Source organism: Lepisosteus platostomus, chromosome 11, assembly GCF_059453375.1.
Source record: "Lepisosteus platostomus isolate fLepPlt1 chromosome 11, fLepPlt1.hap1, whole genome shotgun sequence".
In the NCBI taxonomy this organism is placed as follows: domain Eukaryota; kingdom Metazoa; phylum Chordata; class Actinopteri; order Semionotiformes; family Lepisosteidae; genus Lepisosteus; species Lepisosteus platostomus.
The window spans coordinates 34065955-34079900 of record NC_142621.1 but is presented as its reverse complement, the minus strand read 5'-3'; the positions used below and the strand labels follow the sequence as shown (position 1 = coordinate 34079900).

The following is a 13946-nucleotide window of genomic DNA, read 5'->3' as shown; positions in this document are numbered from 1 at the left end:
AAGTACTTCTACCTAGTATTTTTTATCGATCCAACAATTAAGCCGTTTTTACCCAATCTTTTATTTGAGGCCTTTCAAGATCTATTTTCTCTGATTTTTGAACTGTAGGAAATTCTTTTCTTTCTTCATCTTGAAATTACAATTTGTAGTACTGTATATCCAAACATCCTTAATAAAGAACATGGAAATGTTCTTACCAGTATGATCCCTGCTTGTGCTGTTGCAAATTGGAATAGTATCCACTCATAACTGTTAGGTCCCCAGAAACCAAGCCTGTCTCCTCTCTTCAGTCCAAAAGCTAGGAGCCCAGCTGCCACCTGGTCGACCTGTCACACACGAGTCATTGGGTCAAAGGTTGTCTCTGCGTTACTGGGACTAAAACTGATACAATGGGGTTCAAGTCGTCAAAAACAAGTAACACACAGTGAACTCCAATTTTCAGAAGAGCTCACTCTTAATAAGTCAGAAATAATACTTTCACTTTAACATTTCCAAAGACACTGCCTGGTTTGAAGACATCTGTTCATGGATATATTAACTCAGAAAACCAGATTCAGTACAGTTCTGAAGTCCAGCATTATAACTCCAAACAGGAGGCATAGTCTGTTGTTTATGATGAGTTCTGAATGCCCTCAGCAGCTGCCTGTCAGGTAGCCCTGCATTAACATTGAAACCTTATTAAAATGTTTGCAGACATCTCTGCTTTGGTTTTATAGCAAATTTGTCAAGCTACATCAAGCTACATATTAAATCACTGGGCATAAACATTGTGAAAGGAGGATGACGCACACTTGCCTCTGGTATCGTACCCTCTGGGTCCTGTCACTGTTCAAGCTTGAAAGCTTGAAGCCCCCAACAAGTTTGTGTTAGCACTGTCTGGAGGTATCATGCTGCTCTCAATGACAGGACTAGGAGCAGTATGATTTAAGACTAAAGTAGTTCAAGTAGGTGAGAAGAAAGGAAACACAACGTTTCGGCTGTGAAGCCTTCTTCGGGTGTGATTATTACAGGTAATTTAAGACTATGAATTGACAAAACTGTCAAAAAATGATATACTAATTATCATAATTAAGTCACTGCAGGTATCTCTTTGAAACAATGCAATTGGATGGATCAGTCATCTTTCTTTTTATCACACAGAAAAATGTTGGCCTTAATCAGGCACATAAGCAATGCCTCATGACCTGAAAAGAGGTTTATGTTACAAAATGTGTTTACAGGTATGATTTGTTATTACAGCCCTGTAGCGTGATTGCAGAGACATAAGAGTATAACAGAGAAATAATAGCAGTGGACATAAAAGAACATTTCCTTAATGCCTCATGCCATGGATACCATTTTGCCATGAGTCAAAGCAAGTTAAATTTAAATTTAAAGGAACTCAAAGAATATTTTATGTTAAACACGTAAAAGTCATACATAGAAAACGGAGCAATTCTGAAGTCTTCCCAGAAAGACTCTACCCACTTCTTTTAACAATGTGAGCAAGCTTTTGTGAGCAAGAACAATTTTTGAAAAAGAGCATTAGCTGTGTGGGGTGTTTTTTGCCACACAAGTAATAACTTGAAGCTCTGTTGTAGATTTCCGAGTGATAAACCCTGCTGAGTTTCAGGACAACTGGTGCAGTAGTTCCTCAGACACTGGCAATTTGGGGTTTCTAGAACAAAATAGTGGTTAGGGCCGTCATATTGGTTTCAGCAATAACGTCATTTCGACTTGTGAATTTGTATTGACATTAGAATGATACCCATCAAGGAATAAATACCAACAGAATAATATAAGTCTGGTGCCCATTATAAAAATCTTATGGTTAAGTTTATATTCCATTAACACAATTGCACTCAGTTTCTACAGAATACCCCAGTTATACTGTAACTACACTGTCATTGGAATAAAACTTACTAGTTTATAATTAATTGGCCAACAGTCCTTGAACAGGAGCAGATTTCATATGAGGCTGTGTTTCACCATGAAGGCAGGGTGTGGGTAGGAAAATTATCACAGCAACACAGGCAGTCGAACCTATCAGAGCACAATGATAAATGGTGTCCATTTTGGTACAGTATACACAGATATTACAGTCTGTCGGAAGTTAATGGTATGCTTAACGAATTGTTAACAAAAGACAGTTATTATGCTTAGAGTTGATTAGCTAGACTGTTTTTGACATCACAATTTATTTTTACAGGAAGCACACTGACAATACCTAAAAGATTTTAAGGGGGAAAAAAAATTAAATAAAGTGTGTGAAGCAGTGCTGCTTATCTGCTCTCTTCTTTTGAGTGTCTTGTTTTAAATTTCTCTGGTCCTCACTCTACTATTATTGTTACTGTCTATAGAGCCCCCTAGCCTCATAATGCCTTTCTAGGTGAGTTTGCCAATTTACTTTCTTTTTTATGTCTCAAATTTAAGGGATGCTTATTCTTGGTGACAGTAATGTCCATATTGATTCATAGTCTTCCAATTTAGCTAAGTAATTTTTAGTGCTGTTGGATCTAACCCAGTACGTTCTTAGTGAAACACATAACAAAGGACACACTCTGGACTTAGTAATTACTTGCAAATTAATTGCAAATTACTGTTTTGTTTCTCTCTTCTCTTATTTTGAACTAGGCCTCTTTGAACAGTTAGCTATTATCTTCCATCTTGATTTTCCCATTTCACTCTTCCCCCCCACGTTCTATACGTTTTCGCAGCTGGCGATCAGTTAACCATACTAAGTTAATGAATTCTGTTCTGTCCTCCTTATCTTGCATTTCTGACTCTGATTCCCTAGAGGACAAAATACTTTTGTTTGATAGCTCTCACTTGTCTACCCTTGACAACTTAGCAACTACATAAGCTCGAACCATTTTCTTTCTCTGCCCCATGGTCCACTGACCAGTTTCTTTCTATGAAGGCAGATTCCTGTAAACCTGAACATAGGTGGAATCTTTCTTACCTAAATGTTCATTTTTGTATTTGGAGGGAGCACTTGACCGAATACCAAGATGCAATAGTCTGCTAGATCCAGCTACTTCTCCCACATGTGTGAGAACAACTATAACACCCTAGACACCTATTCTCCACCATAAACAGTTTGCTGCCCCACCACATTACCTGCCTCATCCTAACTTTGCAACACATTCTTAGTTTTTTAGGTCCAAGATTGACCACATACTGCATTGACCACATCATGGACTCTCCACAATGCATGTTACCTCCTCCTCCCTGTGTGACTATCTTAACTGTTTTCCTTCTCTTTAGTTTCACTCTACTTGACTCTGCATGCCTCAGTAAATTGGTTTGCATATGAAACCCACCACCTACCTTTTAGAACCCATTCCCACTGATTCGTTTCAATTCTGTGTCAGTACTCTCTGTCCCATTGTCCTTAATATAATAAATCAGTCCTTGAGCACTGGTGAGCTACCAACAGCCTTTAAAATTGCTGCTGTCATCCCTGTGCCAAAAAAAATGAATAGGTCTGGACAACCTACACAATTTTGCCCAATTTCCTACTTATCCTGTCTTGCTAAAATCTTAAAACATGCTATTACAATTCATTTACAATTCACGTAAATAACCATATCTGTGCAAGTAACCTCTTTCAAGGGTTTCTGACAACTTCACAGCACAGAAACCGTCCTGGTTAAAGTCACTAACAATCTTCTTCTGGCTTCCGATTCTGAATCTGTTTCTATCCTTATTTTTCTTGACCTCAGTGCTGCTTTTGACACTGTTAACCACATCATCTTACTTTCTCGTTTTGAGTGTTTGGAGTTATTGACGCTGGTCTTAAATGGTTCAAGTCTTACCTCACTGATAGTCGTCTCTTTCTCTCTTGGTAGCTTTAGCTCTGAAATTGGAATTGTTAAGTTTGGTGTTCCTCAGGGCTCAAACTGGCCCCCCTTCTTTTCAGCATTTACAGTACACATTCCCACTTGGTAGGTTATTAACATCACATGGTTTAAATGATCATTTCTATGCTGATGATACTCAAATCTACATCCATACCAAACCTCACAATAATGTGGGCAATTTTTTCTCTCTAATTGCATGGATGACATGGATGTCACGGATGACTCAAAAGTTCCTTCATCTAAACTGCGACAAGTCTGAAGTCATGCTTCTTGGAATGCCCCTTCAGTTTTGTTAAATCAGTGCAGTAACCCTATCTGTGAATGGTACTGTACTGAGTTTCAGTCAAAATTGAAGAACTTGGGAGTGATATTCGATCCTGGTTTGACGTTTGACCCACATGTGTAACATACTCTCAAAACATAATTCTTCCAATCTTAGAAATATTGCCAGACTACATCCTATGTCGTTGCTTACTGTTGCTGAAAAGATAGTTAACACTTTAGCTTTTTCTCATATTGACTACTTTAACACCCTACTCACTGTAATATCTAAATCCACATTGAACAAACTGCCAGAATTTGGCAGCCAGAATCCTCCCAGGTCTAGTACAAGTGATCACATTACTAGTAATCTACAAGGCTGTGCATGGCTTAGCACCTCATTACCTGTCTGAGTGCTATCGTCCTACTCCCCATCTCGCAACCTTCTCTCATCAAATTCTGGTCTCCTGTGTGTTCCTCAAGCCCATCCTCACTCTTCACTGGTCAACCTGCCATTTTCGTGTTACACCCCAAAACTCTGGAATTCTGTCCCTAAAGCAATCAGAGAATCACCTTCCCTAAACTCTTTAAAATCTAGACTCAAAACCTCCTTTTTAGAAGGGCTTTTATTTAACTGATTCTGTGTGCCCCTTGGCTTTCCTACTGTATTCTTACCCCCATCTACTATCTCCTAGGTGCTACATAAAAATAAAGTTTATAATTATCACAGTATTATTGTGCCAATCATCTAATATGCTTTTGTGTACACGTGCTGCTTTTACACCATGTACAGTGTGTTTATCTCAAAATTTCCTCATCTGATAATAAGTTTAACATGTTCTAAGAATGAATGTTCCGCTCATGAGTAGGTATTGTCAATACACAAGGAGTACATTACAAGGTGATAAGATGTCAAAACTGTTTTCACAGCTCAGGAGTTAGATCAGATCTGAAAATGAAGTATCACGATCTGACACTACAGATAATCATCACCACCTGGTTTCCTCATCTACAACCGAAAACTGAAGGGTTGGGATTCACATCAAGGCTAGGGTGTGTATTTTTAATATTTGTGAAACTATTTAATCTGGCAAGCAAAGTCTGTCAGTTAATTTAGGATGGGTTTTTTTCTTGTATAGGGACCGATGGATAGCTTTCCTTCAGCATCAATTTAGAGTATGGGTTTACCTGTAAAGGTTATAAACAGTGTTGCTTTCTGGAGAAAGATGTATCCACTTCTGAGTGCATTAGGGCTAGTCAATGTAAGTGTTTATGTGTTTCGTGGCTTACTTGCTTGTAATAAACCCTTGTATTTTCAGCTATTGTCTATTTATTTCGCTGTCACAAAAGCCATTACATGTCCTGTGGGATTGTTTTTCACGATTTGCTTCTCATCTCTTGCTTGTGCTGAATCTGGTGTTAGAACTACTATTACTTACCTGTTATCAACTTTTAACACATAAACGTTTCACAACAATCCACTACTTCAGGGTTAACTCGGTTAACTTTAAAAATAAAGCAGTTTTTTATTTTTAAGCATTACAAGCATTTTCCCATTTTTGCAGTATTTATTCTATACACACTGGGCACCAAATGAAATATATCACTGTATTTAAACATTCCTACTTTTAGAAAAAGAAAGTATATATATTGCTTTAGAATAAACAAAATAATTTTGACATTTTGATTGAGTGATCATTCATGATGGACTACGTTAAATTTGAGTGACATTGCATAAGTCCTGAATTACCTTCCTAGTAAGAAATTTGAATATTGAAATTCACTAAATTAAAATGCCAGCAGACCTGTTACATAAAATAATGTAATTTTTGTCTAAAAAACTGTGAATTAGTTGCAACAAATGATATTTTTTTATACTCACTACATTATAACAGACACATTCAATGGAAAATAACGTGAACATTCTTATGAAGACATAGCAATGCAAAATTTTACAAATTTGAAAATTGTTGTGAGTGCGGCAGAGGTTATTTAAACAGAAAGGACTTGTGTACCACCGCTAAGGGATTTAGAAACTGCTTGTGCACAGGGGGAGCTAAAATCTTGTAAGCTATCCCACACTAACCTTAGACACAACGTGTATGCACCTTCTCATTTATTTTACCCACAAGTGCAGGGCTAGGATTATCCTAAAAACAACAGCCAACAAACATACTCACGTCCTGTTTGAATTGTGCAAATGTCTTTCGGATGCCATCGCGTGGGAAGACCACAGCCTCTCGGTCAGGACATCGCTCTGCAGTCTGATCTAGGCACTGTCCCAGGGTGCTGTTGAGCAGGGAGACCTCTGAGGTGCCGTGCACATAGCTTGTAGTGAGTGTAGGTGTGCTTGGCACAGCATCTACATGGAGAGCCCTGTAGAAATGAGAATGTAGATACTCTGTCATTTTTTATGGCATCAGTCAAGTTTTTATTGCCGTGGAATTACCATATTGGCTACATATTATGCAGGAGGCTTTATGAAACTCTGACAGGCATCATAAAATGAGATCGTTCAGGTTACGTCATCCATTGATGTCTCCAGTACAGTAAAAACTCACGGTGTCAAGGATTCAATGGTATAATCTTACTATAGACAATAAACATACATTTCTGCATTAAAGGAATACAAGAGAAGAAACTACTGATTGCTTGAGCAAAAGTTACATTTCATCCAGCAATTTTGAGAGCAGCGCTCTCAAAAGACTCACTTTAGTACAACTCATAATAGTCTAATAAAATTATTTGATTAAATAGGGATAGTTTAACTGACTCTCCCAGCCCAGGTGCTGCTAATCTAATGAGATCCAGAAAACCAACAGGAATGCAGCTGGGAACACCTGTATTAAATGGACTGTTTATTAAAATGAAGAATTCCTTTATCTCACAAATTATCAAGGAGCACAACAGTAAATATTCAAGTATACAGTGGTGTCAGCCATTGTGGTATTTTTTAAAATTACAAGGGAAGTAGAATTGTCTATTTTCTCAGTCTAAAGAAGGCAGATCTCTGGAACACATTGTACCTATCTGTGCATAATTTAATCAGTCTGTATTAAATAGTTGTGTTATTTATTGCTAATAAACATATGTCTGCCTACGTTTTGGCCTGTATTATTAACTCTATTATCAATATTCTTTTTTACATGTAGGTTTTATTCCTTTATACTTGCAAACCGCATTTAATGAATCCTTTGGGTTGTTCTTTGAGCTGTAGATCTTATATACATGTCTTTATTGGTACAAATACACATTCACTGGCTGACCTGCATTTAATCCTGTACTTAAAGGGCGTCCTTTGTTGTATCTGCTGTGATAACATTTAACTAAATTACGTCTGGTTTACTATAACTTCTTCTGCGGAGTGCAAAGTTTAACCACATAGATAATGGATCACAATGCTGTGATTTACACAGTAGCTATAGCAAAATATGACAGATGAGGAGGTTCACTGTAGCTATTGCTCAGGACTCACAAATACATTAAGATTCTTTTTAAGATCACTTTATTGGCCATACTGTATACAATTTCTTGTATTAGGAATTTGTCTTTTCACATACCCCAACTTGCTCTCAATGAGAGACACAGACAGAGAGAGAACCTTGGGGTCAGAGCGCAGGGTCAGCCATTTATACAGCGCTCCTGGAGCAGTTGGGGTTAAGGGCCTTACTCAGGGGCCCCATGGAGTAGGATTTCTTTGCAGGCTGCAGGATACGAACCGGCAACCTTCCAGCCACAGGCGCAGATCCTGAGCCACAGAGCCTCAGCACCACACTTAACAAGTTACAAGACTGTGCACTGGACAAAACCAATGAGCCATTTGTACAGTGCATTGCCAAAACACAGCAGAAACGTCTTTACTAAGTTATTTAGGTGATATCTTCATACAGATTAACTTGCATGTTTGATCATTGCTCCAGCTGGTATCATCCCAGAACAACATGTAGGAAGTTACCACTTGATCAAGGTTACCACAACAGTGTCTCACACTGGATTTGAACTCATAACCTACTGATTACAAGCCCAAAACGCTAACCTTTACTCCACACTGCTATGCTTCAGCATACATTGCTAGTACTTCTTTCCCAGTTGTGTGCTGTTGACAAAAATGTTTGTTAGAATACAAAAAGAGACACTTAGCAGTGCTAAAGACAAACAGATGAATAAAATGTAGATTATCAGGTTTCCTATCAGGTTATCAGGTGTCATAATCTATGCTCTAAAATTCACATATTTCACATATGGAAAACAAAATGTACTGTATTTAATCTTTAATCAAATCAACACCTAGTTCCTAACTAACAGATGAAACATAAAGATAAATAGTTTCCTGTTATGTGCCACAGCAAAGCAATCAAATACAATTGTGCTTCCAACTGTAGTTCAGATACAAACCTCAGTATAGGCACAAATACAAAATTACAAGTCTTATTGTAGCTTGTGCACTAACAGGAATGATGTAGCTACAGCTTTAACTGTAGCTCCTTTAGTACGAAGGTACAAAGTTTAGGGTTTTAAGTTTAACAGTTACAGTTCGGTTGTGTTACAGTTACAGTTACAGTTCACAATGCTGTGATACAGTATGTAGTGTAGATCTTAAAACAAAAGTACAGGCAAAACATTGTAAGGGAGATTATTGTAGGTCTGTCTTGTAATTGTCCAGTCCTAGTGCAGAACACTGTGCCTGGAGAAAACCACAAACCACTTTGTACAGTGTCGTGGACTATTATCATAATAAAATTCTATAAATGGATTAAACAAACAAAACACTCAAAGTGTATATTTAATACTTTTATATTACCATAAAAACATTAATAAAAACAATGAAGAGTGCAGTGAATACATGTGGCAAACACAGCAGATCGTTTTTCAAGAATTTTTGAGAACTTAGAACAATTATGAAAAAGTTCAAATTTATGAATGTACTGTAGGTGCTCCTCATACTCAAAAGGGCTGCAAGTCAGGGAGAATCTTGCTCTGCAACCAGTATCAGTATTGACATCCCGCTGAGGGTAAGTGACTGTTCTCAGACAGACAGAAGATAAGGGAACACCAGAATACAGCCTGACCTCTAGAGACAGAGTTAGAACTTCTGCCAATGTAAGGACAGTGGGGACTAGGGTCAACTTCCCTGAGAGCACATTAAGATGTAGAACCCTTGTGTGACTGTTGCACATCATCAACTACAACCCACACCATGCACAGACTTGATCTAGCCCAATGAGAGCTAGGAAAGCATGAGGTACACGAGGGAGGACGTGACAGCTCCCGCCAGTCAGACATGCGACTTTGTATAACACTCCCCTAGACAAAGTACAAGAGAGCAGTATTTCTTGACAGTCACAGATCCTATCCAGACACATTTATTAGATCTGGTCTGATCTCCAACTCAAATAGGTCTCACAAATCAGAGGGGTAGATAGATAGGTGACCAGAGGCCCTCTACCTGAACTGGGACTCAACTTAAAAATGAAGGCCATTACACGACTCTGACTCCAGATTTGGTGGTTATCGTTCTAGTGACAACACAATTAACATCTGGGAAAATAGGGATTACTGCATACACCACAGCAGTGGCTCCATCATGCTTTTTTCACTAAATTACACTATCATTGCATTGGTACTACAGCATCATAAGTGATATCAGCACACTCAGACCTCCTTCAGAACTGACCCTCACGTGCATACTTTGTATAACTGCACCAGGTGACTGCCTGCTTGTAGAAACATGCCCAGGAACATCAGCTGCTCAGATGGACTGTAGGTTACGGTATTTCATACAGAGGCTACACACATTTCATACATGAATGCAAAGGACAAACGCCATTTTATGTGGTCAGCTGTTGATCTGCTTTGCACTTGCTCATGAGACAGTCAGAAAAAAAAATGAACTCTGACCCAACAGCACTGCATCAATGGCCGTGCTACAGAAGGAGCACCATGCTCAAGCACAATGTTTTTTACTAAGTGTATTGTGCTTCAGTTCCATCCAGAACTGAAGTTGTTTAAAAAGATTTCAGACAGTTCATCTTTGAAGCTGATAGTCTCTTGATGTACATGTTTGAGGGTCAGGCACCCAGCTAACAAATTCATATTTACAGCAGGTGTAGAAAGTACAGTATAAACCCTCGTTGCATTTTGCCACTTTTTTTGTTACAGCTGGAAAATTCAATAGACTTACATATTTTTGTTACATATTCTTCCCTTTTAATGCATACAACAGCCTCTAAAAAATCAAAATGTTTAAAAGACAGAGAGAGAACTTTTGCAATTAAGAAACAGGAATGCAGACAAGAACAAGCTAGGCAGGGGATATAAAAAGGTTTCAAAGGTACTGAGTATCCCACAGTGCACTGTTAAATTAATTAGCAGGTAGTGGAGGACACAAATTGCTCTGGATCTTCAATGACCAAGTTGTCCTCCAAAACTCAGCAGCCAGGTGAGAAGGACATTCGTCAGTGAAGCAGTCAAGAGGCTGAAAACAACCCTCAAAGACCTACATAATTGACGACACAAATCTGGGCAGCATGGTAGAGTGGCAAGGAGGAAGCAAGTGGTCGGAGCCAAAAATTGGCTTATTGTCAATGGTCATCACTCACAAAACACTATTGCCCCCCTCCAATGAAGGCTGGAGGTGCCAGCATAATGTTGTAGGGTTGCTTTTCATTGATGGGGATTGGTAGGCTGCTCCTTAGCAACACACAGAACAGTCTGCAAAAGATCTGAAACTGGGATGCGGAGATTCATTCAATTCAACAGGATAAGGACCTTAAACACAAAGCCAAAGCAACCCTTGTGTAGCTTCAAACAAAAAGTGAAAGTTCTTGAGTGTCTCTGTCAAAGCCCAGACTTATTTTTCATAGAAAATGTGTGGCAGTAAGTAAACACACCCGAACCCCCCAGAAACCTGGAACTGCTGTAGTGATTTTGCAAGGAAGTGGGGGTAAAAATTAAACCTGCACGATGTGAAAAGCTGGCAACAGGCAGAAGTCTGGGATGTTGTAATTGTTGCAAAAGGGAGGGGGTAACTAAATATATAATACCTGAGGTCCCTTGGTGGTGGTTAGGATGAATTATTGTACAAGCTGAGTTTTTTTTTTACCATACAAATAATGTCCCCCATCAAAATGTTTTTCTAAGATCATGAAAATCATGTTAAATAATGTTGTAATTGGAGGTTGTAACAGCAAAATGTAGTAGAAGTCTAGGAGGGGGTCAATATTTTATACACCCACTGTAACTTTAAGAATTAATTTGAACTGAATTTAGATATGTTGTCTAATGGGTGTCGGTGAAAGACCTATAGAAATTCAACATTAATGGAATTGCTTATACAGAAGGTATCGCTAACAGAGGTACTGTTAGTCTTACATACACTGTTTCTAAAATGGTTCACGCTTTTAAATTTCCGTTAAGGAAAAGAAATGACTACAACTCTAGATTTACATACTGTATAATGCCTGAAGAATGGATATTTCTGCTACATTCGCCTCACACCCCATTCTAGGTAAATGTTACAAAGATAAGGGGGAACGCTGCCTTTTGAACGCGATTTACAGAACAGTCAATAGTCACTTTTTGGAAAAAATACACCACCATGTCAACAAAAGCAAGGATTGAAGTCATTACAAATGCCTTTCAAATGTATTTCATGCTGCACGTTCCATGACAGAATCAGCTAAGGCAAAAAAAAAAACCACTACATTACATCATCCCCTGAAACCAATGATATAGCGATTTTTTCATAAATATTATAAACACTGAGAAACTTAATAAGGAATGCATGGACTCACCTAGACCAAGAAGTCTGGAGATTTGTGTTCAGGACTTTTTTTGTGCACAAAATTCTGTGATATGCTTGTGTGGTAAAATGTTCGCCGTACTTAAATAATTGTGAAACAATTCTGGCTGTCATCGTAGAATAAACAGTTTACGTTCAACTTCAGCGCTGACTTTACTCTTGTCTAGAACTATCCAGTGCAGCCCGGAACGCTCCCAAAGAAAAATGCGCTATCAGAGAAGTGTCTTGAAAATCATAAGAAAAGGGGGTGCTGTCAAACCTTCCTCTTTGAATGATCTGAAGAAATACTTAAGAAAACTGACAGCACGTTCTGCTTCTTAGGTGAGCAAAGCCTGAAGTTGCACTGAGTCAGTGTGAAGTAACAGGAGATAAAATATAAGTTTGTTCAAGGGATCCAACTAACTTTCTGAAGGTATTAAAACGAAAACACATTCCACAGATATTTGCTTACACAGGGGTATTCGTGTATATGTATAACCAAATAAATTCCAACTGCAAGAACACACTAGGGAACGATCAAGACAGTTTGTTTTTATATAGTTCGTTTTGTCTTGTTAGCATTCTTTACTTCCCAGAGTATTTCGAGTTCGCGCTTTCGTTTAAGATGGGTATTTCACATGATCCCTTAACAAGATCTTGGATTCCTAGTATTGACATTAGCGGGAGGGCGCAACAGAAAAAAACATTAGTGCAGTGTCCATAAAGACATTTGATATCGTTCCTTCTCGATCCTCCGAGAGGGGCCAGAGTGAAAGCTCACCGCAAAGTATAACAAAAAGGAAAACATTTTAGTGTATTCTCATCCATAGGATAAGACGTTTTCATAATGTGTAGAGGGCAGACTGTATAGGTCGGTTATGTGTAAAGTTGTGTTCATAATGATATTAAATACAGATGTCAGACTACTTTCCATGGTTCAGGGTCAGTCTTTTCTTGGTCCCTGTAAGTTTTTATTCATGTTTACTCCAACCTTTTGAACTATGCTTAATCAAACTTTGCATACCTTTAAACTGGAAAATGAGTGAAAACACGACCGCTGGGCTTCAGTGCCTGATTTGCGGTTTTGTGGTGCGTTCCGCAAAACTGGGGGAATTAAATTGTTTTAAGTACTATAGTGGCGTTCCTGAAGCGAGCTATCTTTTCAATAGCGTTCCTGTATTTGGGTATTTAAATTTCACAATTTTTACAGTTTAAATTAAATTAGTAGGCTACAAATTTAATTTCATTAGTTCAGCTTCATACTGCATATTTTTAATGCAAATTCCATTGGTAATTCCATTGAATAGTACAAAAAAAGCTTCTCGGGACAAGAGCTTAGCCTGGTTTCTAGGTGTGAAGTGAGCGCACATGACCTCAAGCCATGCTGGTTACGATTTAGCCAACTGGGTGGACTGGAGCATTTCAAGTTCAAGTTCAAATTCAATTTTATTGGTCAATCCAGCCATATACAAGTATACAGAGAAATAAGATATCGTTCTCCAGGTCTACGGTGCGAATACAGACAAAACACTGACAAGACAATGCTATAGACAATGTAGACAGACATTTCTGACAGGGTACAGGGTACATAAAGTGCAATGTGCCTAGTGCAATTTACTTTACATGATCTGCAAAGAACAAATCAGACAGTATGCCTGACATTAGGCAAAAAAAGAACTAGGTTTCCAGATTTGGAGTAGGTGCAGTAGGTACAGTACTAAGGTGTTGAGGAACCTGACAGCCTGTGGAAAAATACTGTTACGGAGTCTTTTGGAGCTGGCCCGTATACTGCGATACCTTTTACCAGATGGTAGGAGGGCAAAGAGTGCAGGAGGGGTGGGAGGGATCGTCCACAATACTGGAGGCTTTGTGTGTGCAGAATTTGTGGTAGATGTCCTGAATGGACGGAAGGGAGGCTCCAATGATGTTTCCTGCTGTACTGACAATTAATTGCAGGGACTTGCAGTCTGAGACCTTACAATTCCCAAACCAAACGATGATGCAGTTTGTCAAGATGCTCTCGATGGTACCTCTATAGAATGTGGACAGTATGGGGTTGGAAG

The 13946-nt window shown here is 38.6% G+C and overlaps 1 protein-coding gene across 1 annotated transcript in view; it reads right to left on the bottom strand.

The window, feature by feature from the left end:
• acsf2 (acyl-CoA synthetase family member 2) overlaps nt 1-12273 on the bottom strand; it is a 54414-nt gene extending 42141 nt beyond the window's left edge. The window contains exons 1-3 of the mRNA XM_088599342.1: nt 11897-12273; nt 6284-6479; nt 198-326 (exon numbers count right to left, since the gene is read on the bottom strand). Coding sequence (XP_088455468.1) covers nt 198-326; nt 6284-6479; nt 11897-12018 — 447 coding nt within the window. The 5' untranslated portion in view covers nt 12019-12273. The remainder of the gene's footprint in view (nt 1-197; nt 327-6283; nt 6480-11896) is intronic.
• Between the last annotated feature and the right edge of the window lie 1673 nt (nt 12274-13946).